Genomic DNA, 24,699 nt, shown 5'->3' on the forward strand with positions numbered 1-24,699 from the left:
TGTGCTTTACAGGCAACTCAAAGGGCTACAGCCTCCTCCCCCAGCCACCCTCCCCTGCCCCCAGCCCTCCCCCCCTCGTGTATGTGAGCCGGGCTTAAACACCTTCACAGACACACACAAAGCCGCACCCGAGTATTTCACAGGTCTTTAAAAGACCTTTTACTTGTTAATGAGGCTTTGTTGTTTTTCACCCCTCGGTGTGAATTAGGCCTCCGACGCCACTAAGGCAAACTGACAATCTGCGACCCCCTTCCCAGGACTCCACGACCCCCCTGGGGGTCGCGCCCCACAGATTGAAGACCGCAGATCTATAGGCACACATACACCCATCACATACATTTATCATGCATGCAGTACACAGCACTATACCTTTCATCTATAGTACCACTCAGAGGCACATATACAGCCAACACATGAATTTACCATGCACACACTGCACAACATTACATCCTTCTTGCATTGTACAACTCAAAGGAAAACACACACCCAGTGCATGCATCTTTCATGCACACAATGTACAATATTGCATTATCAGTGTATTGAACCCTTCCCAGGTACACTCAACACCAGCAGAGATACACCACTCCTGGTCAGTGCAGCACTTCACAACAACCTGATGCAGGCCAAGGGGTGAGTTAAACACAACACAGAGGAACTTTGAAAGAGTAGGCTTCATTACAGTAGCACACGTTAAGAAGGACCTGCTGACTCACTACCACCACCACACTCATCCTGCTTAACCCAGTAGCCTTCCCCCACTATTAGAGTAGCGCTTTGAAGCCCCTCCAAGTCCAACAAGACTGCAATAGGTGAGACAGGCCTATGTCATGGCGCGCATGCATGATCTATGTATTTCTATGACAACAAAATCAGCATTTGGGACCAGACATCAGTACAGTTGGGGCACTCAGGACAGTGGTGCATGTACGATACAATATGGAGGACTTTTCTGTTCCAACAATTTATATTAGTTTTCCTTACCTGGAATATCTGTAACCTTGTACTAGCTTCTTGCGGTGGAATATTTGGAACCATTGGTCCTTCCTATATAAAAGATAACAGCAATAAATGTTTGTAGCAAAACATTCAAACTTTAAATAATCTAATTTTGTTCTTTTCATTTCAAAATGTCTTTTTACTAGAACTAATAAACATAATTTATCAAGACACTACTTACACAAGAATGCAATCACAGGCAGAACACACTAAAAATTATTTTATTTAATACCAATCACTAAGGCAAAAGGTATAAGATTCAGTGCTTAGGAACCCCTAAAGTCTAATCTCATATGTATAATATCATGGTTATAAATTAAACTTTCTGATTTTTGTCCAGCTCTTTTTTAAATTTAAGCAATAGAAATGTGCAAAATTTTTTGCATGGTCTATCATGTTAACCAAAATTTGGCTTAATCACTTTGGGGCCGATTCCGATTCGGGAAACAAATCCGTACGGCGATTCGGATTTGTAGCCGTTTCCGTACGAATCGTACTAATCCGTCCGAATCGCGTAGTACTATTCGTATTCCCGAAATACGTCCGAATCTGTGCGAACCGTACGAAAAACAATTGAAAATCCGTACGTACCGGACCCTCGAGGTGAACCGTACGAATCATAAACATGTTGTACGACCCGACAAGTATGATCCGGACCGGGGGACCAAGAACGCGATTCGTACGGAAAGCATATTATCAGCTATTCGTATGGAGATCCACACATTCACATACACACCATACCCCTGCATACATGGGGGTACGCACCGTACCCCTATGCACCGTACCCATTCGCACAGTACACACATACTCCGTACCCCAACACTACATTCCCCTACGCACCGTACACCCATGCACCCTACCCCTATACGTCGTACCCCTACGCAACGTACTCCAATACGCCATACCCCTACGCACCGTACCCCTGTATTCATGGGGTGTACGCACCGTACCTGGGGGGGTCTGTTTTGTACGCGGTTCGAGGCGAAACCAGCTTTTACGGATGTTTTCAGTTCCTGTAAAAAAGAGTCGTACGGAGTGTTGAAGAGACGAATCATACTTGCTGGGTCGGGACATGCTGCTTTGATCCGTATGGACGTCGCGTACTGCGTGTTCCGAGTACCCTTCGTACGTATTATTGAGTCATACGGTTTTCCGTACGAATCGTACGGAGAACTGCATTGGATTCGGATCGTACTTCATAGTACTTACGGGGACGTGAAGGTGTATGATTCGTATGGGAAAAACGCACCGTACGGCGATTCGTAGGGGATTTTACCAAATCGGAATCGGCCCCTAAATGTTGTCTTTCACTGCTGTGATAATAAAACAATTAACGGTAAAGCAAATTTCAACAGTTTAGCATCATACCACCAATAACCTTTCTACAGGCAGATTGTGAGTGCCAAGCTCACCCAGATTTGTGAGTGGAGATTTTGGACAAGGTATTTACTTATCTCTTGCGGTAAAGTGCATGATGTGGCAGAAAACAGCACTGGAGCAGTTGCTAAATCAACAAAGGTGAAACTCTAATGATTGAAGTAAGTGTTATCATGAAACTCCAAGACCCCCTGCACACGCTAGTGGTACATAGATTAAGTTAGTACATTAATGAGTGTAGGAAAGAAAAAACTCTGTTTATCCACTGCTCTGTGTGGTTTCAGGATTTATTGTCCTTGTTGTGCGTTCCTTGGTACAGAGTCGTAACCAACACGTGTTTCGTCGCTACCATGAAGTACACAGCGACTTCTTCAGGACTAAATTCCTATGATTACGGTCCTTATTGTCAGTTGTACTTTTTTCCGGAAGGTAAATAGTAGTAGATGGTCTCAAGGGTAAAAAGTGCAGAATTGCATTTCATTAAAGTTTCCTAACATAGCAGATTCTATATTCTGTGATGCAGATAAGTATTGAGAATATGTAGCTTCTAATCATTGCGAGACCCTATTCGGAGGGTTATGGCTGTCATCCAGCTTTGATTGTGTTACTGCTGGTCACCCTATCCGGTGAAGCAGCTGGTAAAGTCTCCCGTGTGTGAGAGGGACAGCGTTGTAAGGGTGAAACTCTAATGTTATCATGCATTGCATTTACCATTATTCATTGGGACAAACTGATTGCTGGAATGTCAGGTAGTGTGCTCCCATCTTTATTTTTATTGCCATTTATCAATGTTGTACATACTCACATGATAAAATGTACTCATTGTGTTATACATGTGTGTCAATCGTACATAACGCACATTTCAATTTTGAACCAATCAAAAAGAACTAGTCAGCATGGTAGAATCATGGATATCTAGACTCATCAGTTAGCATTATACTACAATCAATATGTAACTATACACATACACAAAGATGCATCATTATGATATTAATAGCACTGGATAACCCCATCGCTGTTAAAAATATGCATATCGAGAAAGCCAATGGGCCTCTATACCAGAATTGCACCTGGGTGTCCCAATCATGTCTTATTTGGCCTATTCCAACCTAGTGGAGACATGGAAACCCTGCCAATATGCGATCTGTTATGCTGCTTGTTATAGTGTCCAAGGCTTTTTTTCCTGTTGCTGAGTTTCTCTGAATCTGATCCAAGGAGTGGCCCATGTGCAAGTAGGATGTATGGCCCACCTCTCCGCTCGTGGGAGTATTACTACTGGACTGAAGAGTGCGTTGCCAATTTCGGACTGGTTCCCATATGTCTTTTGGTCTGGACTGAGCTGGCATTAATTCCCAATATTCGCACAACTCGTTTTGACAGAAACAAATTTCTTGTATCCATGTATTAATGGAGAGTGCAGGTTTATCTCCCCAATTTATTGCAACTCTGCGCTTAGCTAAAAGGAGCTACAGTGCGTGAAATTTCCTTATCTCCACTGATGTGTCTTTGACGTACCCAAATATGCCAACTTTGGGTGATGGCGTTGTGTGTGTTTCCAATATATCATTTATCTTACTGAAGATATCTACCCAATATTTAGATATGAGGGAGCAATACCATGCCATATGAAGAAATGTCGCTGAGTCCATGTTGCATCCCCAACATTTGCCATCAGGCCTTAGCCCCATTCGATGTAGTTGGATTGGAGTCCTATAATATTCATGCAAACATTTTAAATGAATTAGGCACAATTTGTAGTCAGGGGATAGAAGTTGCAATTGTGCACAGCCGAATGTCCACTGTTCCTTTGTAAGCTGTGTGTGTAGTTAGGAGTTCCAGTCCATCATCGACTTTGGCTTAATTATCGGCGCAAACGTCTGCATTTTTTATAAAGTCTGGTGATTTGGCTTCCTCTGCGATGAGCTTGTTATTAAGTGTTCAAGGGCTTGTAGTGTGGGTGGTGGACTGGGTAAAGCGTTGTGTAATTGGCGACATCCTACTCTTATTCGATAATAAGTGAACTTTTCAGAGAACTGCCCTGTGTCTGCCTCTGGTGGATCTGGCGGGGCTCTAAAGTTGTCCTCGAGATACAGATCTGGAAATGTATTAGTGCCCATCCTTCTCAGCAACTCCACCACCCTTGTCTTCCAGAATGGGCAGCTGGGGATTTTGAGCCAAGGGAACAGATGGGGCATATAGGATTGTAAGCTTTGCCCGTTGTGCTGACCCCTTCCAGGCCCAATGTAGTGTTTCATTAGTATTTATTTCCTCTATGGACGCTTGTAAGGCTGGTAAAAAAGCCACAGAGAGGGGTGTGGGCGCCACCCGGTCTACCTCCACTGCTACTTGGGGCTGGAAAGGTGTAGGGTGGAGACAAAAGTGTACAAATTGAGCCTGAGCACAGTTGGCATAAAATGCTGTATCAGGAGCTCCCATCCCCCCCTGTTCCTGTGGGAGCGTCAATAGGTCCCATGACACTCAAGGTTGTTTCCCCACCCAAATTAAGGAAACCATAAGCGATCTAATTTTTTTGAAGAAAGACTGTTTAAGTGGCAATGGAATGTTTATAAACATGTAGAGAAATGTGGGCAATATTATCATCTTGGCTATGGCAATTCTGCTTGCAAGTGAAAGGGGGAGTTTGGACCATATTCCTATTTTCCCCTCCAGCCGTTCCACCGCCCGTCCATAATTCATACTCCAAATTCCCTGTATATTACAGCTTAATCAAATCCCTAGGTAACGCACCCGTCCTTCAGCCCATTTCAGAGGGAATTCTATACTAAACACTGTTGTGGTCTCGGTGAGGGGAATCCGCACTTACTTAACCCAATTTATATGAACTCCAGATAGCCACCCAAATTGTAGAATCTTGCAAAATACTGGGTGTAGATTGTCATGCTGGTTGTTTATGTAAAGGGTTAGCTTGTCTGCATAGAACAATATTATCAGGCATCTCGAGGAGAAGAGAGAGAGTGCCTCACGGTAGTGAGACCCAAGGGTGTTCCTGGTTAACAATCACCAGTTTACCCACTTCTCATCATCGGTCACTCTCTCTCTGTTATGAAGTGTGAAGAAGAAACGAGCAAGGAAGCTCAGTGTTAAATAAAAAACAAGAAAAGGTGTGCTACTAGTAAATAATAACTCAAAAGTGTGCTTGTTGCTACACCTAAACAGCTAGAACCCCAAAGAATATAGACCTATATATTAGGTCCATAAGTGAATAAAAAAGTGAATAAAAAGTGAAGATTGGTAAGGTTTGCTGGCGTTCCAATCTTTATTCCGATGCTGCAAACCTCCCAGTGAAAAATGGTTAATTATATGCCATATTTTCTTAAATGCCATGCCAACATGTTTAGTTGTTCTACATTCCAACAACTTCATCAGGGCAAACAAGGGGTTTCTCAGATGTAAATCTTCACACTCAGAGTACCTGTTACAACATAAAAACATGACGACGCAGTGAATCCATTGTCCCCCGGCATTGGGAGTAATTACCGAGAGCACATGAGGTCCCTACCCCATCTGAGACATATATAAAGGATTACCTTGTGGTTGCTAATATCAAGTATACAGGCAAAAATCCATTAAAAACGGACCCGTGTCAGATGATCACGAGTCCCCAGAAGCTTGGTCTCGCTCAAGCCACCTGTCATTCAAAAAATAAAAAGCTGCAGGTCAGGAACACATCAAGGGCTATACAGCCTGTCAGTTAATGGTAGAGTGAACACGGACATACTATCGAATGCCTGCCACCACCATACATCTTATTATTAACACTGTAGTCTAATGATGTCATAATCAAACTACACTACATTGAGTCAAATAAAATGTTAGTTTTGTAAGAGACGCAGTCGTTAAACATCCCGGTACCAAACTGTTATCCAGTTTACACTGCGCCATGAGTTAACCAAACTATGACCGTCACACATTTCGCACACGCAATCTCATATTAAAACATCGGTGACAACTTCATCGTCACTATGAAGTCTGCCTTGTACTACAACGAATTCTTACTGTTAACCAAACTACGACCTTCACACATTTAGCACACGCAATCTTATATTAAAGCATCGGTGACAACTTCATCACCACTATGAGGTCTGCCTTGTACTACAACAAATTCTTACTGTCACTGCGTCCCTCCGGCTCTTTAGAGATCCCTCATGAACTGGCCCGGTACAGCAGCAAATATTGAATTCTCATTACGGCGTCGCCCTCGGCAGCACGTGATCCGCCCAGGAGCGGCCGCCATCTTAGAGTGGTTAGAATTCAACGGTAGGGGTGTTGAGTTCACCGTGAACTAACAAAAGCCAGAGAGGTGTATAGTTTTCACGGGTTACCGCTATGCAATATTATGAAGAGGTTATGAGTATACAATTATTGCAAATACTCAGCAACAATAGACACTGGGTGGTGTGTGCACGTAATCGGCGGCCATCTTGAAGTGGGTAATAAAGTTATCCTGGAGAGAAGATTTCCACAGGTTTCTCTGGTTTTGTTGATAAACATAATGCTGAATCCTGGCAATTTCTAAATACCACAAACACCCAGTACATTACTCAGGGAGGGAGGTAATATTCATATTTCTCAGGAGGTTCTCAAGCGAGAGAAGTTCAACACAAAGTTCTAGAACCAGCAAAAACCCAGCAGAGGGCTAGCAAGAGAGGAAGAGGGGCATCATATACATATGCCACTTAACAACGCGTTACTTAGATGGAGGGCCTATCTGTATAGTGCTACCTAAACTGCTACCTTTAAGCAGGATATGTCCATTCACAGCGTCCTGAACATACAAGGAGTCACACTACCAATCAGCTGATCGCTACCCTAAATGTCTGTCAGTATTAAGAGAAAGAGTATTCATCTTCTGCTTATTCTGTTCCACTCAATGTTTTCATTCAAGCCCTCCCGATCCAGTTTCTCCGAATAAATCCACTTTGCCTCTTTTCTTGCAAGAATCACATCAAGATTGTGTGTGTTGCCGACTACCCTTTCCAGGACCGTCCATTTCAACTCTTTTACATCATAGCCTGTCTCAACAAAATGTTGTACAAGTCGGGTAGTGAATTTATTTGCTCTGATTGTCGATAGATGCTCCTGAATACGGACCTTTACTTTACGAGTTGTTAGCCCAATATAATTAAGGCCACAGCTGCAAGTCAATCTGTAGATCACATAGGACGTGTTACAGTTGCTAAAACGGTTAAGGAACCATATTTTCCCATCGCGCAAAACCACACTCTTAGTTACAGTCGTGTGACTACATACCGAGCATCCACCACTTGGGTAGTGCCCGTTAGGAAGGCTTGTTGATTTAGTTGAGCCTGGACTACGGGTATGAACTAATTTATCTCGAAGATTAGCAGCTCGACGAAAAGCAAATCTCGGAGCAGGCATCTGGCTGGTAGTCGTGTCCAAAAGGGACCAATGTTTCCTGATAATTTGTCAAACCCGTGTGGACAGAGGGTCAAACGTGGTAACGACTGGTAAGCACTCCTGTCTCTCCTTGACAGTTCTTTCTAGAAGGACTTCGAGGGGGATATTAAGGGCACGTTTACGTGCCTGCTTAATCACCTTCGTCGGATATTCTCTTTCTTTGAGTTTATTGGCCAGTTCATCAGATTGTCCCAAGAATGTCTCCGTAGACGAACAATTTCTGCGATATCTCAGAAAGTGCCCTACATGGAGGTTATCTCTGAGCGCTCTCGGATGGAATGATCGATAGTGTAGTAATGAATTTCGATCAGTGCTTTTGTGATGCACGCTGGTAACCAGTTTGTGTTCCTGAATAGAAATGTCCACGTCCAGGTATACCGCTGAGACATTACTCAAAGTCCATGTGAACCGCAGACTGACATTTGCTTGGTTCTACCATTGCAGAAAAGACAATAGCAGGACCTCTGTACCTGTCCAGATACAGAGGACGTCATCGATATATCGTTTCCATAATGAGATGTTGCTCAGGTACGGATTCGAAGGATGGTAGACCACACTCTCCTCGAACTGGCCCACATAAATGCAGGCCAGACTTGGAGCGAATGTGGCCCCCATTGAAGTCCCCAACGTCTGTAAATATAGCTGGCCTTTATATTCGAAAAAAATTCTCGTAAGTGCAAGCTTGATGCATTGAATCACAAACGTCGGTGGTGTGTCATAAAACCATTCCAGATCCCCCAGGGCCCGCGCAGCTGCCACCAGCGTAGCATCCTGGGGGATACTGGTATAAAGTGACTCGATATCGATGGTCACCAAAATCTGATTTTCCGAGTCAAAATCGATGTCTTTCAGAGTATTCAGGATATCGGTGATATCCGGAACATAGGATTTTTGGGTCACCCCCGCCTCACGTAAAAAGAAATCGGAGAACTGAGAAAGGGGTTCGAGAACCGACTGAATCCCTGAAACGATTGGGCGTCCAGGGGGCGGGCACTGTGGCTTATGGATTTTGGGCAGGATGTAAAATGCCGGTACCCTGGGTTTGGTGTTAATAATGAAGTCTGCCTCCTTGGGGGTAATCCATTTTTGGCCACAGCGTCCGCCACTATCGTCTTAATGGTGTCCAATAATTCGGTGCTGGGGTCCCGCATCAAAGGATTGTAATTCGTGCGGACCTCCAACAATCTCAGTACCTCTGTTTCATAGTCTTGAATGTTGAGCACAACAACAGCCCCGCCCTTATCGGCTGGCTTGATGATGATGGTATCATTCTGTTGTAACGACCTGATGGCAAGCCAATCCTCTTTACCCATGTTGTTAGGCCGTGGTTGTTCATGATTGGATTCAAGTTGTTCTATTTCGTGTAGAACACGCTGTTCAAACACTGCCACTTCTAGCCCCAAGATAGAAGTAGGCGGGCAAAAAGTGGAGGGGCGACTGTAAGAAATGGCGTTACCAAATCTCCAGGGGGGTAGCACGGAACCAAGCGGGCAGGCAAAACTTCGGAGGACATGTGAAGCACTCACGCAGTACCCACAGACGACACACCAGGCACATCACAAAAGAGGCAGGACACCAGCTTGAGTTGGAAAATTAAGAAGTTTAGTATCTCCAACCTGCAAGGCAAAAATGCATCAACAGTGGTATCATAACACGGCGCCAACTGGCACCAGAGCCAAGTGTATCAAGGGGGATTATTTACATGGGAAGTAAGGGCTGAGTCTGTAAGTCCATAGCTGAAAATAAAAAGGTGACTAACTTGACATTGAACCTGGGGCCAATAGGGCAGGGCCAACTCAGGCTCTCATCCTTAGTGATAGGCTGTAATTGCAAAATACAACATCAGCATAAGTACACACCGTGCACTATAACTCCAACCCGACCCCTGTAAAGGAAAACTTCATGGCAACACAGAAAATCCTGTGGTTCTGAAATTCTGGACCCTACCGTTGTCACGGTATTGAGGTCCAATACCCGTGTCCCGAAACATCAACGTACCATGACGAATTTGGTGTCGATGAACCGATAATGATTAGGACATCATTCCTATGCATTTGCGTCATGATCGAGGCATGCTAACCCCCCTGAATCGTAGTTTCCGTCCCGACCCCTCAGACTCCATTTTGTAAACGGTATCCATCTTGTGTCTTGCCCTCATGATAAGTCAATTAAAGGTCGAGCTTGATCTAAAAGGACACGTCCACCTTCCCTGACTTCCCCCCGACCTGTCCCAACTGACTCCCTTGCCTCCAGCCAAACCTGTTTGGGCAGCTCCTCGCCCAGTGGCCAAACACGATAGCATCAATGCACAACATACCACAAACCCTTCACCGCATACAGATCATGTTTCCTACACACATACACACCTGTCCACGCTCCCTGTTTATGGCCAGTTTTATGACTAGGAGGTGCCTTCTTTTATTGGGGCTTCACAGATATCTGATGGGAGTTCCGGGCTTGGCTGAGTAATCTATCACGAATTGGACATCTAAAATACGGGCTTGCCTACATGACTTCGCTCTTTTGTATTATTGTAGAAATATGTGTATAGCCATATCATAAACTCAAGAATTCTTGCTTGCAGCTATTATTTTTGTATATAAGGAGAAGGCTGGTTCTGTAAAAACGAACAGTCTCCTGAGAACACATGACCCGTGTTTGTCATGCTTCTAGGACACCTGTTACTTGGTAGCTGCCAATAAAACTTGATCTCTGACTGCGACTAGTAGACTCCGTGTTTCTGTGGTCCGAAACAAGGGGGAACTCAGAGGTCTTCGGGTGTTATCCCCTGACACCACCGGGCTCTTAAGAAACCCGGTACCTCAGTTGGCGCCCAACGTGGGGCGGTATCAAGCGGCGACGGTCCAAGCCAGATGTTCGTGAGGAGCTTCATGTGAAAATTCCAAAGGACGACCAGCCACTTCAGCGACCCCTGTATGTCGACGTGGTTCTGAAGGTCTTTGCTGCGAGGTTCCCCGCGTCCCGACGGCTACGAAGGACTGCTGCCCTGACTATCGCCTTGTTTTGGACCCAGTGATCCTTGGTAGAGCGAAACGATAGACGAGTCTTCTAGCGACGTCACCGATCTTCAAATACTTCAGTTAAGTATAAGTGGAGCGTCTCCCAGTCCTTAGTTTGTCCTTAGTTTTTGGTATCCTTGAGATACGCTTTGATTTGGTACTTGCAAGCCCCAAAGCCGAAGGACTTGTGTATTCACAAGAAATATCGTAACAGATAATCCTTTGAAGTTTGAAGCTAGACTAGTGAGCAAAGATGCCTGGTTTTAGCAGACTTGGAAACTTGTTTTGTCTTGGTTATAGTAAGGGCTCCCGATTAGAGGATTCTTGTCCGGTTCCTCCGATTGGAACTCCAACGTATGAGCTCTATGTAAAGCACGGCGTAGGTCCTATCACATATAATGAAGTGTGGATATAATACACCTGCAAGGATGGTGTTTTAAAATGGCCCCAATATGGTAGTTTCGACTCAGAAATATTAGATAACTTAGAGGTCAAATTATTCAAGAGAAAAGCCCGGCCGGCGATGTTTGACTCTTTCCGCTTATGGCACAAAGAAGCCAAACAGAAGGAAATAAAATTTGCAAAAAAGAATAAGAGAAGTATGTCAATGGTGCAAGCTGCCGTTGCATACAGGGAGAACGAGGAAGAGCAAGAAAGCGAACAAATGTTTAGGAGCAAGAAACTAGCAGTAGATAAATGCTACCCGATGTTACCAAATAAGGGACAAGGTCAAGAGGAGAGATCCGAGAAAGATCCATTAATGTCCCACTTATTAAGCTCACCTCCACCGTATGCGTTAGACGCTACTACAACGCCAAAGCGTTTTACTATACCGCGCCCCGGCGCACGAAACACAGCTCTTGCACACACGCCAGCTACTCTTCAGCTGGTTCCTACTTCTCCGGCGCAGCCTTCTCAAAGGCCGCCGTCTCTGCTACCTACTCCATCTACTTCTACGACTTTGCCTACAGCTCCAGCTATTGTCTATGATACTACGTCTGCTACTACTTCAACTTCCTCTACTATTGCCTCTACTTCTTCTTTGCCTCAGCCTGTTTTTTCTGATGCATTTGTCCCTCCGCAAGCTTCTCCTTCTATTAGACAAAGAGTGACAGGTACCGTCACTGGTCTGCTTTCACCTTTCTTCGGGTCGCCTAAAACGACCCCTAAAACAGAACATAGACAGTTACGTAGTCAACTGCCTGATTACGAGGAAAGAAAAGTGCTGAATGAACTAGCCCGTAAATGGATTACGGATACTGTTAGATATGATGTTCAGTCTGTTATGGAAGTTTTCCGTCAATGGAATGCACCCACTCAGAGATACGTATTCGAAGAGATGTGTGTATATCTGGGCGAAGATTTGGAGACGAATGATTCCAAATGCACAATGAACGAACTATGGCGTACACGCTTTAAGTTCTATGAAGGTATGATTATAGGTACAGATGTTGAGAAAGCGATAGAGTTATTGCTCTCTTATAGGAGTAAGGGAAACGTCTCTAGATCATGTCACGAAGACGATGCATTAGGCGGGAAAAGAGCGAGACAGTACCCCATGAGAGAGGTTCCTCCGGTTTGGAGGGAAGGTGATGCGAATGCGAATCCGCCAATTCTGCCCCATTTCCAGCGTGTATGGGTACATGTCCCCTGGAAAAGATCTGATGTCTTAGCACTCAAACAGACACTGCCTGATCCTCGTAAAAACCAGACTGGGTATTATAAGGAGTTAACGCAAACTGCAAGCTCATGTATAATGAATTTAGCGGATATAGACATGTTGTTTGGGAACGTTGTTCCACATCCTCTATGGAGCAAAATACGTCATACGAACCATGACCAAGAACTAGGTGACTCATGGGCGAACATTACAGCTATAGATGCTAGACAAATTGGTGGTAATAAACCTGAGCCGTTAATAGCCGAACTTCCGGGTAGAATTATCGCGAACATGAAAACAATAATGCCTGAAGTACGCGTAAACTGGGACAAGCTATCTGCATGCAAGCAGAAGAAAGATGAGAATGTGTCTGACTTTTTCACAAGATTTGAGGAGACTTTCACCGATCATAGTGGTCAGGATATGGCTACCGAGGGTGGTCAAAGATTGTTTGTAGACAAATTCGTACATAATTTAATCTCTGAACTGTGTCATAAACTGAAAGATTCAGAGAGTGCTTGGGCTGTCTCTACGTCAGCTCAAATTTTAGCTACAGCCCAGTACTATGAAAATAGGCGCAAAGACGAGCTAGATAAAGTCGACAAAAAGACAAAAGATTTAAAAACTAAAGTTCTTCTCCAGCAAGCCTATCCGCCTCGTACGGCTAGTCAGCCCAATTATCAACCACAACAGCAGTATTCGAGAAACACGCAAGGAAACGAGTTTTCCCATCAGCGTATTGCTTATGGCCCGAATCAATGTGCGTATTGCAAAGAAGAGGGTCACTTTAAAGGTAATTGTCCTGCTCTTGCGCGACGTTTGAGCGGTGCTTCAGGTGTAAGGGGAAGAGGTGTTCAACATGCCCCTAGAGGTAGGGGCCGTGGAAATTTCACTCAGAATACCACTTCTTTTCCGCCTCAGAATTCGATGAACAGCTTTGACCAACAGAATAATGCGTCGTCCAGGTCAGCTCAGTACTATACGGACGACTATTACACCGAACACGAAAATGAGGGTAATGATTGCTAGGACAGCCATGGACAAAGAGAGGGAGTTGTTTCAGTTCCAGTAGATCAGAATGGACCTTATGTCGAGGTAATTACCTCAGGAGTGTCAGAGCCATTTCTGCTGGATACTGGTGCTACAAAAAGTTCTATCATGCACTCGAAACTTCCTGACGCACCTTTGTCTGGCAAAATGAATGTTTCAGTAGGTTTCTCTGGCGCCCCTGTTAGAAACCCGATCTCTAGTCCCATATCTCTTTCTATTGGCCCGTGCGAATTAGAAGCACCCCTCATTTTGACAACAGGTTGCGGTGAAAATTTGTTAGGTTTGGATTTGCTAAAAAGGTTGTATGCGACTCTGTACTGTTCACCGTTGGGAGTACAACTTACTTTAGGTAAGAAAGTCGTTTCTCCAATGTATGTGTCAAAAGAAAATATTGCAACTGAATTGTCGTGTCTTCCTGATGTACTCTGGGCAAACGGTTCTAATGATGTAGGTCGTTTGGAGATAGCACCGTATGTCATAACATTGAAAGCCAACGTTAGGTTGCCACGTATTCCCCAATACAAAATATCTAGCGAATGTGAAAAGGCGTTATTGACGATTGTTTATGACCTGATTGATAAAGACGTCATCGAAGAAACAACAGGAAATGTTTGTAACAGTCCAGTCTTACCGGTCTTAAAGCGTACAGATCCTTCACAGCCCCCTGTGTATAGGTTCGTGATCAACCTCAGAGAAGTGAACAAGATAGTTATCCCACAGTTTCTAGTTGTCCCCGACATTACTGCTTTATTGACGATGGTTCTAGCTTCAGCAAACTGGTTCTCGGTGATTGACCTGAAGAACGCTTTCTTCAGCATCCCGATTGCTGAGGAGAGTAGAGATATTTTCGGATTCAATTTAGGAGGACAAAGTTTCCGCTTCAAGTGCGCTCCTCAAGGCTACTGCGAAAGCCCATCAATATTCAGTCAGGCCCTGAAAACACAACTAGACACGATTGTTCTACCGAATGGTTCAACTCTGATTCAGTACGTAGACGATCTGCTGATCGCTGCAGACACTGAAGAGATTTGCAAGAAAGCTACGTTATCATTATTACGTAACTTATGTGACATGAAGCACAAAGTCTCTCTCTCCAAACTACAATTTTGCCGACAAGAAGTAACCTACCTAGGTCACATCTTGTCGAAGGAGGGAAGGAGACTGACACCAGAAAGAATACAGGCAATTGCAGAACTGAGTGCCCCAAGAACACAGAGAGAGGTTCGAGCCTTCTTGGGCATTACATCATACTGTAGACAATGGATACCGAATTTCTCACTACTAGCTAAACCCTTGCTGGCACTACTCTGCAAAGACACGCCAAATCCTATGCCTTGGTCTGAAAATTGCCAGACGAGTTTCCACGAGTTGCGTGATGCATTATGTTCGGCTCCTGTGTTGGGAAACCCCAACTACAGTAAGCCTTTTACATTATATGTCCATGAGAAGGAAGGTTGTGCATTATCAGTTTTAACACAACATTTTGGGGACAGACAGCGCCCATGCGCGTATTTTTCGGCAACTCTAGACCCTGTGGCTAAAGCCCTACCAAGTTGTCTGAGGGCTACCGCCGCAGCAGCTGTCTGCATTCGACAATCCGCTGGATTAGTCATGAATAATACTCTGATCCTTGGTAATGTTCCGCATGCAGTAGACATTTTACTAAACAGGACGAAGACACAACATCTTACTAGCGCTCGACTATCCAGTTACGAACTTACGCTGCTAGCAAGTCACATCCACATAAAGAGGTGTGATACACTGAACCCCGCAACGTTACTACCCATTCCGACAGAAACAGACAAGATTGATAACCATGACTGCTGTTTTAGGACAGAAGAAGAGACAAAAGGGAGAGTAGACTTACAGGACACTCCCTTTCCTGAATGCAACGATACTTTATGGGTTGATGGTTCATGTTTCAAGCTGCCGAATGGTGATACGACTGCAGCATATGCCGTAACGACATTACACACCATTATAGAGACCGCGCGCATTTCCCATAATTCTGCACAAGCTGCAGAGCTAATTGCGCTTACCAGAGCATGTGTGTTAGCGAAAGGAAGGCGAGTGAATGTGTACACTGACAGCCAATACGCCTTTGGCGTGGCTCACAGTTTTGGGAGATTGTGGCGTTAACGTGGGTTTCTTACGTCACATGGTGCAAAGATACAACATGGTCAGTTAGTTAATGAACTCCTCGAGCCACTGACCTTGCCACTACAAGTTGCCATTGTAAAATGCAGTGCACACAAAAAGATTCAGGATGATGTTGGCCGCGGGAATGCATTTGCAGACGAGGTTGCGAAAGAGACTGCAAGGAACACAATGAGTCGGATGTATGTTGTAGGTCCCGCTAGATGGATTACGGATGTGGGAATGTTTGAGGACACCATCGAAAGCGTAAAATCTATACAAGCCGAGGCCACTGAGAAAGAGGTAAATGAATGGAGAGAAAGTAAAGGTAGATTAGACGCGAATGGTTGTTGGGTCGAATTGTCAGAACACCAGCGATGGCTATTACCTAACGCCTATGTACTTGCAGTAGTAACAATGGCTCATGGATTTGCGCACATCAGTTCGAAAGGAATCTGTAAAGTATTGGCCCCAGTATGGCAAAACAGCAATATCCCGAAATATGCAGAGAATGTGGTCAGAAATTGTATGGTGTGTCTGAAGTACAATCCCGGTAGGGGAACTCCAACTCCAGCTGGTCATTTTGCGCCTCCAACGTATCCGTTTGAGGTTTTGCAGCTCGATTTCATTCACATGGAGAGATGCAACAATCTGAAGTATGTGCTCGTTGTTATTTGCGCTTTCTCCAGGTGGGTGGAAGCGTACCCCCTTAAGGACAATACTGCCTTGTCAACTGCCAAAGCCCTTGTCAAAGAGTTCTTCCCGAGATTTGGCATGCCTAGAATCGTCTGGAGTGATAATGGAAGTGAATTCGTAGGACGCGTGATGAAGAGAGTGTGTGAGTGTTTAGGCATACAACAAAAGTTTCACTCTGCGAATCACCCCCAATCAGCTGGATTAGTAGAGTGCTACAATGGCACTTTAAAGCTCAAATTAGCCAAGATCCAAGCCTGTACAGGTCTTAAGTGGCCTAACGCCTTGCCCCTAGCACTCTTGTCAACCAGAATGACCGTCCATTCCAGGTTAGGACTTAGCCCCCATGAAATAGTGTTTGGCCGCCCAGCCAACGTCTGGGGCGTGCCAAGGCCAAACAAACTCAGCGAAATAGAGCACCCCGTACTGCTTGACTATTTGTGCGAATTGACAACTAAATTGCGTGTTTTATACCAACAGGTTCACAATTCCTCTCCGCCAGCCTCTGACGATCCAGGTCACTCCATCGCACCCGGCACATGGGTCTTGGTGCGGAATTTCCAGCGCACAAACAACGGACAGCCGAGGTGGACCGGACCTTACCTGGTACTTCTTTCCACAAGATCAGCTGTTCGGGTGGAAGGCAAAAAGAACTGGGTGCACGGGACCCATTGTAAACGGGTCCCTCTGCCCCTTCCATACGACCGGTGGGTCAACGAAGGAATTGCAGACTCCGAGACAGAATCCATACCTCGCTTCATCCCTTTCAGCGATGCACGTTTAAAAGAAACTGGTACCGAAAAGGAGAGTGATCATATTTTACAAGGATTTGTGCCACCGTCAATGCAGTTGGACACTTCAGAACCTAAGACATTGTTTGAAGACCACACCGTACATGGGAAACAACAATATAATCTAAGGTCGAGACAAAGAGACTAATAAAAGAAACAAACTAATGTGATTTCCCTTCCCCCAAGAACTATTTTTGATTTTTCAGCTCTCTCACTCTCAGGAAACTTGCTCATTTTTGATTTTTGAACCGCCATCCGGTTCTGCTGCTAGGGTCGCGGTTGAAGTCTGGGGAGTGCAGCTGGGGACGTTTAGGTCAACGGTTCTGGTTGGTCCAAGGGAGTTACCCCGGACTGAACAGAGCGCACTCCCTGGCAGAACCAACCTACCACCGCGGGCAGCAACTAGAGGATGGAGTTTCCTAGGGTAAAGAGACCTACCAGACTCACGAACATTGAAAGACAACTATGCACTGTACTGGCCAAAAGAAGGTTTTTGATAACATGTATTTTAATGTTGTGTAGCATAACGATGTTTTTGACTGGTTATACTCTATTCGTATTCCAAGTTACGTTTTCAAATGACACCCGGCCACTGCCTCCTCCTACTATCTCTCCACACTACTTTCACCCTCTACCTGAACACGAGTCTGCCCGAAGACTCGAATTTGTAAATAACTCATTTATTCAACTCCTACACCAACACCAGTCCATAATGAACACATCGAACTGTTGGATATGTGGACTCATGCCACACACAACGGATAAGGGTATCCCATACTTCATCCTACCTTTCAGTTATTATGGTTCTCTGTGGGCTTTCCAGACAATGTTCCTATTCGCCCTAGAACCATACCCAACCCGTTCTACTGCGAGTGATTCCAGTAACAAGGCACTAGTAGCAGGGATAAGAAATATGAGTAGAGAGTTCGACACATATCTAACGATTCCCAAAGATGAACTCACTCCGTACACTCGTTGGAACGTAACTAAATATGGGGTTTACCTGAGTAAGAGCCAGACAGCAAAGAAATCCCGCCCAGTTTGGATAGTACCCAACCGAGGTCACTTATGTTTACAAGGTATCGGCAGGGATCCCAAAGCACAATTAGGAAAGAGTATATGCACGGAAACCTATGTGTTCGCTTCCCGAACTTCCCCTATACTATTAGCAGCCAAAGGCACGTACTTCGTCTGCCACGACCAAGCTTACACCTGGTTGCCCCCTGACTTCTCAGGTACATGCTTTATCGCATTTCTGCTGCCTCCCACCTACACGGCCAGAGCAGATTACCATCGGACAAGGACAGCTAGAGGTGTCGTGAGTAAAGACGACACCGCGGGTCAGGAATTCGCTGACTTCGCAAAGGGTTTTCTGCCATTTTGGGGGCCTATGGTAAACAGCAGGAATATTCGCCAGTTATCGAGGATAGTTGAATCCGCCGTGATTACAACGGCCGGAGCCCTTGGCAATTTGACGACCGAACTTCAGTCGGATCGACTGATGACCCTTCAGAACCGAGTTGCCCTAGATATCATACTCGCCGATCGTGGTGGTGTGTGTAGAGTGATCCAATCCAGTTGTTGCATTTTCATCCCTGATAACGCACCGACAGGGTACCAGGCCATCTCTAAGCTACACGAGATATCTGGTTCCCTTCACGTAGAAAAAGGGGACTGGTCCTTACTAGGGTGGTTCTGGGATGTGATCGCTACCTGGGGATGGAAAACACTGATCTTCATTGGGATGATCTTAGCACTTCTGTTTATGTTCTGCCTGTGTGTACAGTGCGCTCCTGCACTATGTGGCCTCTGTGCTACCTCATGTGTACAGAAGCCTGTGTCAAGGGACAAACTGAGCAACAGAATGATGCTACAACAGCATCTCCACGAATTCCTTCATACAGATTTAGACTCGGATTAACATGAATTATTGCCTTATATGAGGGCAAAAGGAGGGTCTGTGGTTCTGAAATTCTGGACCCTACCCTTGTCACGGTATCGAGGTCCAATACCCGTGTCCCGAAACATCAACGTACCATGACGAATTTGGTGTCGACGAACCGATAATGATTAGGACATCATTCCTATGCATTTGCGTCATGATCGAGGCATGCTAACCCCCCTGAATCGTAGTTTCCGTCCCGACCCCTCAGACTCCATTTTGTAAACGGAATCCATCTTGTGTCTTGCCCTCATGATAAGTCAATTAAAGGTCGAGCTTGATCTAAAAGGACACGTCCACCTTCCCTGACTTCCCCCCGACCTGTCCCAACTGACTCCCTTGCCTCCAGCCAAACCTGTTTGGGCAGCTCCTCGCCCAGTGGCCAAACACGATAGCATCAATGCACAACATACCACAAACCATTCACCGCATACAGATCATGTTTCCTACACACATACACACCTGTCCACGCTCCCTGTTTATGGCCAGTTTTATGACTAGGAGGTGCCTTCTTTTATTGGGGCTTCACAGATATCTGATGGGAGTTCCGGGCTTGGCTGAGTAATCTATCACGAATTGGACATCTAAAATACGGGCTTGCCTACATGACTTCGCTCTTTTGTATTATTGTAGAAATATGTGTATAGCCATATCATAAACTCAAGAATTCTTGCTTGCAGCTATTATTTTTGTATATAAGGAGAAGGCTGGTTCTGTAAAAACAAACAGTCTCCTGAGAACACATGACCCGTGTTTGTCGTGCTTCTAGGACACCTGTTACTTGGTAGCTGCCAATAAAACTTGATCTCTGACTGCGACTAGAAGACTCCGTGTTTCTGTGGTCCGAAACAAGGGGGAACTCAGAGGTCTTCAGGTGTTATCCCCTGACACCATCGGGCTCTTAAGAAACCCGGTACCTCAATCCCGACAGACAGGAACACCTGTAATAAATCAGCAATGGGATATCACCAGGGACCTGGAATGACACGTCAGGCCAGCACAGTGGCAGGATACCTAAAATAAAAGGCCACATCAACATTAGATATCGGTCTCTTCACCTTAGGCCAGGGAGATGACCATCTCATCAGGGTAGTAGGCACCTTGTATGCAATTGAACCTTAGGCATACACATTACGCTGTGACATTAGGCATTTAACCATAAGCATTTTAACACTGGCGCATTATTCCTGAGCAATACCCTGGCATCTAACACATTGCGCACCTCACCAATGCGTACATTAGGCTCACTTAGGCAGGTAACTAACATCCGCAGGGGCCCGAAACCTTAGTTGACTAACAGCCTGGAATCAGCGTAGGATCACCTAGCAGGCGTGAAACATTAATATGCATTGGCATCAGTAACATTAACAACAGGGGGTACCCTTAAACATTTCCTTCACCAGGGTTCTGTAATAACTGGGGGACCTCAGGGTAACCCATACAGCAGGGAGTTATATCTTCCAAAGGGGGGGGGATGATATTCTCCACCCCAATAATATTCAATGAGGGCAATCCCGAGTTATCTGGTGGGGCAGTTAAGTGCAGGAAAGTCCGGACAGTTCAACCCTTCTGGAGCCCAAGTTGCAGGTGCCCTCTGCCAGACGGGGCACCTGATAAGGCAAAACAGTCCCCGGGGGCGGGCACCGGCAATGTACCCCGTTGCCCCCCTCCACCAACTTAAGATGGGCCCCACTCACCGGCTGCACTTGATGCTCCCTGTGGGGCTCAGCTCCTCAATCCTGCGTAGGCCACTCGGGGCCCGCAAGGCCTCACTCAGGCCTCTGCTGCACAACTTGGGCTCCCTCTCCACTACGGGGGCCCCGCGAAACACCTCCCACTGGCTTCGGGCCTCCCCCAGGCCCCTCTCCTTTCTCAGGGACCCAGAGGTCTGCCTCCCGTGCAAGTTCCCTGGGGTCTGAGAACCCACGCTGCAACAGATGGTGACGCAGACTTGGGACACAACTCCTCAGCATGTGCTCCCGAATAAGGGCATGGCACAGCCCTTCCCAATCCTCCACTGCTCTCCTCGCCACCCAATCCTCCAATGCAGTCCAACACTGCTCCTCAAACTCTCCCCAGGACTGGTGGGACAGTTTTCGCCTGCCCCCGAACACTAACCCGTCCCCCTCTTCCTGGGAATCAGGCACGGTCTCCTGGGCTTCAGGAATGGGACTCCTTGCACTGGACCTACACTCGCTGCCACCACTGGATCCCACCCTCTCCAGTGTATCCAGGCTCATAAAACCACTCTCAGGGGACAACGTACCCACCTGAGCTACTCTCTCCCTGGCAAAGGCCCTCTCCGACTCTGCCATCCTCTCCTGGGCTAGGACCATTTCTGTCTCTAGCCTCTGCTCTTGAATCCTCAGCTGCGCTAACTCCGTGGCCTGCTCAAACCTGAGCTTCTCCTGCGCTAGCTGATGCTCCCTTTCTTCCCTCCTATCTACCCACTCTTCTGGGGACAGGGAAAGGGATGGGGCAGTGCCCCCGGTACAGGACCCAGTGCGAGACTCCCTATCTACGGTGTCCTCAACAGCTACTGGCGTCTCTGCACTGCCAAACTCTTCCTCCTCTCCATCCAGGTAATTACCCTCCAGGGTTACAGATTGGGAGCCCTCCCACTGGCTTCTACCGAATCCACCCTTTAAATATTCGGGGGGGTAATCAGACAGGTCCCCACCGATCTTTAAGGGCTCCCCCCTTTTGACGGCCTCATAAAGAAACAACTTTCTCCGAATGTTTCTTACTGGGGGTATCCCTCTCTCCTTGAGGAAGTCTATCACCTCCTGTTCGGTGTACTCCATCAGTTCCACCTCATCATAAACCAACCCCCATCGTGGCGAGGTTTCCCGGAACACACCCACAGTGGAACAAGGGGACACAATTCCACCAAAAACACTTTCAGGAGGAAGCAACACAGCAAACAATATTCAGCCAACAATAATCCCCACAACAAGGCTGTGAATTCTCTCGAAGCTCTACTTGTGGTGTAACCCGTGGCCGCTATGGTACTGCGCAAACACAAATCCTATCCCACCGCTGCCACCAATGTAAGAAATGGGGTCACCAAATCTCCAGGGGGGTAGCACGGAACCAAGCGAGCAGGTCAAACTTCCGAGGACATGTGAAGTACTCTCGCAGTACTAACAGACGACACACCAGGCACATCACAAAAGAGGCAGGACACCAGCTTGAGTTGGAAAATTAAGAAGTTTAGTACCTCCAACCTGCAAGGCAAAAATGCATCAACAGTGGTATCATAACAATGCGCCAACTGGCACCAGAGCCAAGTGTATCAAGGGGGGATTATTTACATGGGAAGTAAGGGCTGAGTCTGTAAGTCCATAGCTGAAAATAAAAAGGTGACTAACTTGACATTGAACCTGGGGCCAATAGGGCAGGGCCAACTCAGGTTCTCATCCTTAGTGATAGGCTGTAATTGCAAAATACAACACCAGCATAAGTACACACCGTGCACTATAACTCCAACCCAACCCCTGTAAAGGAAAACTTCATGGCAACACAGCAAATCCCAACAGACAGGAACACCTGTAATAAATCAGCAATGGGATATCACCAGGGGCCTGGAATGACATGTCAGGCCAGCACAGGGGCAGGATACCTATAATTAAAGGGCACATCAACATTAGATATCGGTCTCTTCACCTTAGGCCAGGGAGATGACCATCTCATCAGGGTGGTAGGCACCTTGTATGCAATTGAACCTCAGGCATACACATGACGCTGTGACATTAGGCATTTAACTATAAGCATTTCAACACTGGCGCATTATTCCTGAGCAATACCCTGGCATCTAACACATTGTGCACCTCACCAATGCGTACATTAGGCTCACTTAGGCAGGTAACTAACATCCGCAGGGGCCCACAACCTTAGTTGACTAACAGCCTGGAATCAGCGTAGGATCACCTAGCAGGCGTGAAACATTAATATGCATTGGCATCAGTAACATTAACAACAGGGGGTACCCTTAAACATTTCCTTCACCAGGGTTCCGTAATAACTGGGGGACCTCAGGGTAACCCATACAGCAGGGAGTTATATCTTCCAAAGGGGGGGGGATGATACTCTCCACCCCAATAATATTCAATGAGGGCAATCCCGAGTTATCTGGTGGGGCAGTTAAGTGCAGGAAAGTCCGGACAGTTCAACCCTTCTGGAGCCCAAGTTGCAGGTGCCCTCTGCCAGACGGGGCACCTGATAAGGCAAAACAGTCCCCGGGGCGGGCACCGGCAATGTACCCCTTTGCCCCCCTCCACCAACTAAAGACGGGCCCCACTCACCGGCTGCACTTGATGCTCCCTGTGGGGCTCAGCTCCTCAATCCTGCGTAGGCCACTCGAAGCCCGCAAGGAGTCACTGAGGCCTCTGCTGCACAACCGGGGCTCCCTCTCCACTACGGGGGCCCCGCGAAACACCTCCCGCTGGCTTTGGGCCTCCCCCGGGCCCCTCTCCCTTCTCAGGGACCTGGGGCTCTCCTCAACAGGACGCAGGGCTCCTTTCCAGGGGAGGGGGCAGGCACCGGCAATGTGCCTCGTGGCCCCCCCTCTCTCTCAGCGTCACCCGGGCCACTCCTCCTCACAGGGGTCCGGGGGGTTCAATGCGGCCTCCGGGCGGCACATCGGGGCTCCCTTATCCTCACGGGAGCCCCGCAGGCACTCTGCTCCTCTGGCCGGCTTCGTTTCAGGAGGCGGGGCTGGCACCGACAGTGTGCCCCGGCCCCGCCTATCTTACCGGCCCCTCACTCAGTGGCACAGACCGGTTGGGTGGCCTCCTGCTCCGGTCGCTGGCAATCGGGGCTCCCCCTCAGTCACGGGGGGCCCCGCACCGACCCTTCACCTGGGTCCCCCTCCCTCACGGGGACCCAGGACTTCGCGACGCTCCTCTTCCCGGGCTCCCTGCCGGCAGCCAATCCCTGCGCGGCCTTCAAGGGGGCACGGCGGCGCAGGCCAATCCGGGCGCGGAGTTGGCGGGGGCGGGCCGATGACGCGGCCGGGCCCCCGTCACGTGATGGGGATCGGATGCCTCAGAGCCTAACGCGGCCCTCTCTCCACTTCGGCGGCCCTCTCCTGGTACCGGGGGCCACCGCAACGGTATCCACGAAGGTGGGGGTCCCCTCAAGGCGGCGCCGGGCAGCGGCGGTGATATCGGCGGCAATAAGGGGTAGGCTCCCTTCTATTTAATTATTTATATGGCGCTATTCATAGCGCACCGCTCCTCCCTCGATCCACACAGCGGGGGGGGCAGGAAATGATCTCTTCTCCAGCGCTTCCAAATTATAGCGCTTCCAAATTATAGCGCTTCTTCCAAATTACAGCGCTTGACAGGCAGGCTTTACAGCACTAGGGGGCCACAACAGTCCCAGGGCCCAGCGCTTGTAAAGGGCCTTGTGAGAAGTTGGCCTGATATATGATGCTCACTAGTTCTAGTGATCACCTTGTATCAGTCCAAACAACCCCTTATGGTGATTGGTCGTAAGTCAACCTTATAGACCAGCTATCCTAGTAGCGTGGACAAAAGCAGTCTTTAGGCTAAACTCTTTTGGCATGTGAAGCCAGCTGTTTTACCACAATAT

The 24,699-nt window shown here is 47.1% G+C and overlaps 1 protein-coding gene across 7 annotated transcripts in view; it reads right to left on the minus strand.

Annotated features, from left to right (window-relative positions):
- The window catches only part of DNAH8 (dynein axonemal heavy chain 8), a 10,041,960-nt gene that overhangs the window by 5,982,075 nt on the left and 4,035,186 nt on the right, over window positions 1–24,699 (minus strand). For 6 of the 7 annotated variants that reach the window (XM_078647354.1, XM_078647356.1, XM_078647355.1 and 3 more), the window contains one exon: window positions 982–1,044. The exons of the other annotated variant lie outside the window; for it this stretch is intronic. In XM_078647354.1, the coding sequence (XP_078503480.1) occupies window positions 982–1,044 (63 nt within the window). The remainder of the gene's footprint in view (window positions 1–981; window positions 1,045–24,699) is intronic. 7 annotated transcript variants of the gene reach the window in all.

The sequence above is a fragment of the Lissotriton helveticus genome, chromosome 6 (genome assembly GCF_964261635.1).
Source record: "Lissotriton helveticus chromosome 6, aLisHel1.1, whole genome shotgun sequence".
Lineage (NCBI taxonomy): Eukaryota > Metazoa > Chordata > Amphibia > Caudata > Salamandridae > Lissotriton > Lissotriton helveticus.